General features: G+C 64.6%; 1 protein-coding gene across 1 annotated transcript in view; it reads left to right on the forward strand.

The window, feature by feature from the left end:
• Positions 1-192: 192 nt before the first annotated feature.
• Positions 193-937, forward strand: part of MNEG_3500 (hypothetical protein) — a gene marked incomplete at both ends in the record, with an annotated part of 2105 nt that continues 1360 nt past the window's right edge. Inside the window, 2 exons of the mRNA XM_014048018.1 lie at positions 193-210; positions 310-582. Coding sequence (XP_013903472.1) covers positions 193-210; positions 310-582 — 291 coding nt within the window. The remainder of the gene's footprint in view (positions 211-309; positions 583-937) is intronic.

The following is a 937-nucleotide window of genomic DNA, read 5'->3' on the forward strand; positions in this document are numbered from 1 at the left end:
GTCGGGGCTCCACGACGAAGCGCTGCAGGAGGTTGGCTTTGCTTTTGGTGGGGGACGCAGTTTATAGGACAAGGCAGGGTTGCACGTTTGGGGGATTCCTTGTGCCTGCGTGTCCAGCTGTGTCGCGGGCAGTTTGCTGGGAGGCAGGGGGGAAGAGAGGTGGACCCAAAACAACCGGCCGACAAAACAGCGATGACATCGACATTGCCGGTCACACTGACGCTTGGTGCATTGTGCACGCGCAGCTGTGCGCCCGCATGCATGTGTTAGACTGGGCCCGCCCCGTGACCCCTCCCTTTGTCGTGTCAGGTCTGCGAGCGGTCCGAGGCGAAGCAGGCGGAGCTCAATGCCCAGATCCAGCGCCTGGAGAGCCACATCCACTGGCTGGGCCAGGAGAACGAGCAGCTGCGGGCCGCGGCCGAGGCAGCAGAGGCGCGGGGCGCCGCGGCGGCGGGCGGGGGCGGCGGCGGCGAGGGGGCGGCGGCGGCGGCGGCCGAGGCAGCGGCGGGGGAGCTGAGGACGCGCGTGGCGGCGATGGAGTCTGAGCTGCGGAAGTCGAAGAGGGCGGAGCAGAAACTGCAGGTTTGTTTGGGCTCCCTGCTGCTTACGGTTGCGGCGTCGGACTAGATTAATATCCTTGAAAATGGGGCGGCCTGTGGCAGGTGCTATTTCTAGGAGGCAGCTGTTGCGCCTGGCTGGCCCTTGCTGAAAGAGTGGCCGTCGCTCCTGGTTCGACCGCACGGCGCGCTCGTGCCCCCTCTACCCCCCCCCCCCCAATATTCCACTTTATCTACCCTCCACAGCTGCTCTGCAATTTTCTCCTCTAACCCGACCACCTCCCCAGCAATCACGCAGCCAACCGAAGCTGTACCCCCTCATCACACCCCCACATTTCATCCACCAACCAAAACAACCTTGCGTCCACCCTGTGACCTCC

The sequence above is a fragment of the Monoraphidium neglectum genome, assembly GCF_000611645.1.
Source record: "Monoraphidium neglectum strain SAG 48.87 unplaced genomic scaffold scaffold00442, whole genome shotgun sequence".
Taxonomy (NCBI): domain Eukaryota; kingdom Viridiplantae; phylum Chlorophyta; class Chlorophyceae; order Sphaeropleales; family Selenastraceae; genus Monoraphidium; species Monoraphidium neglectum.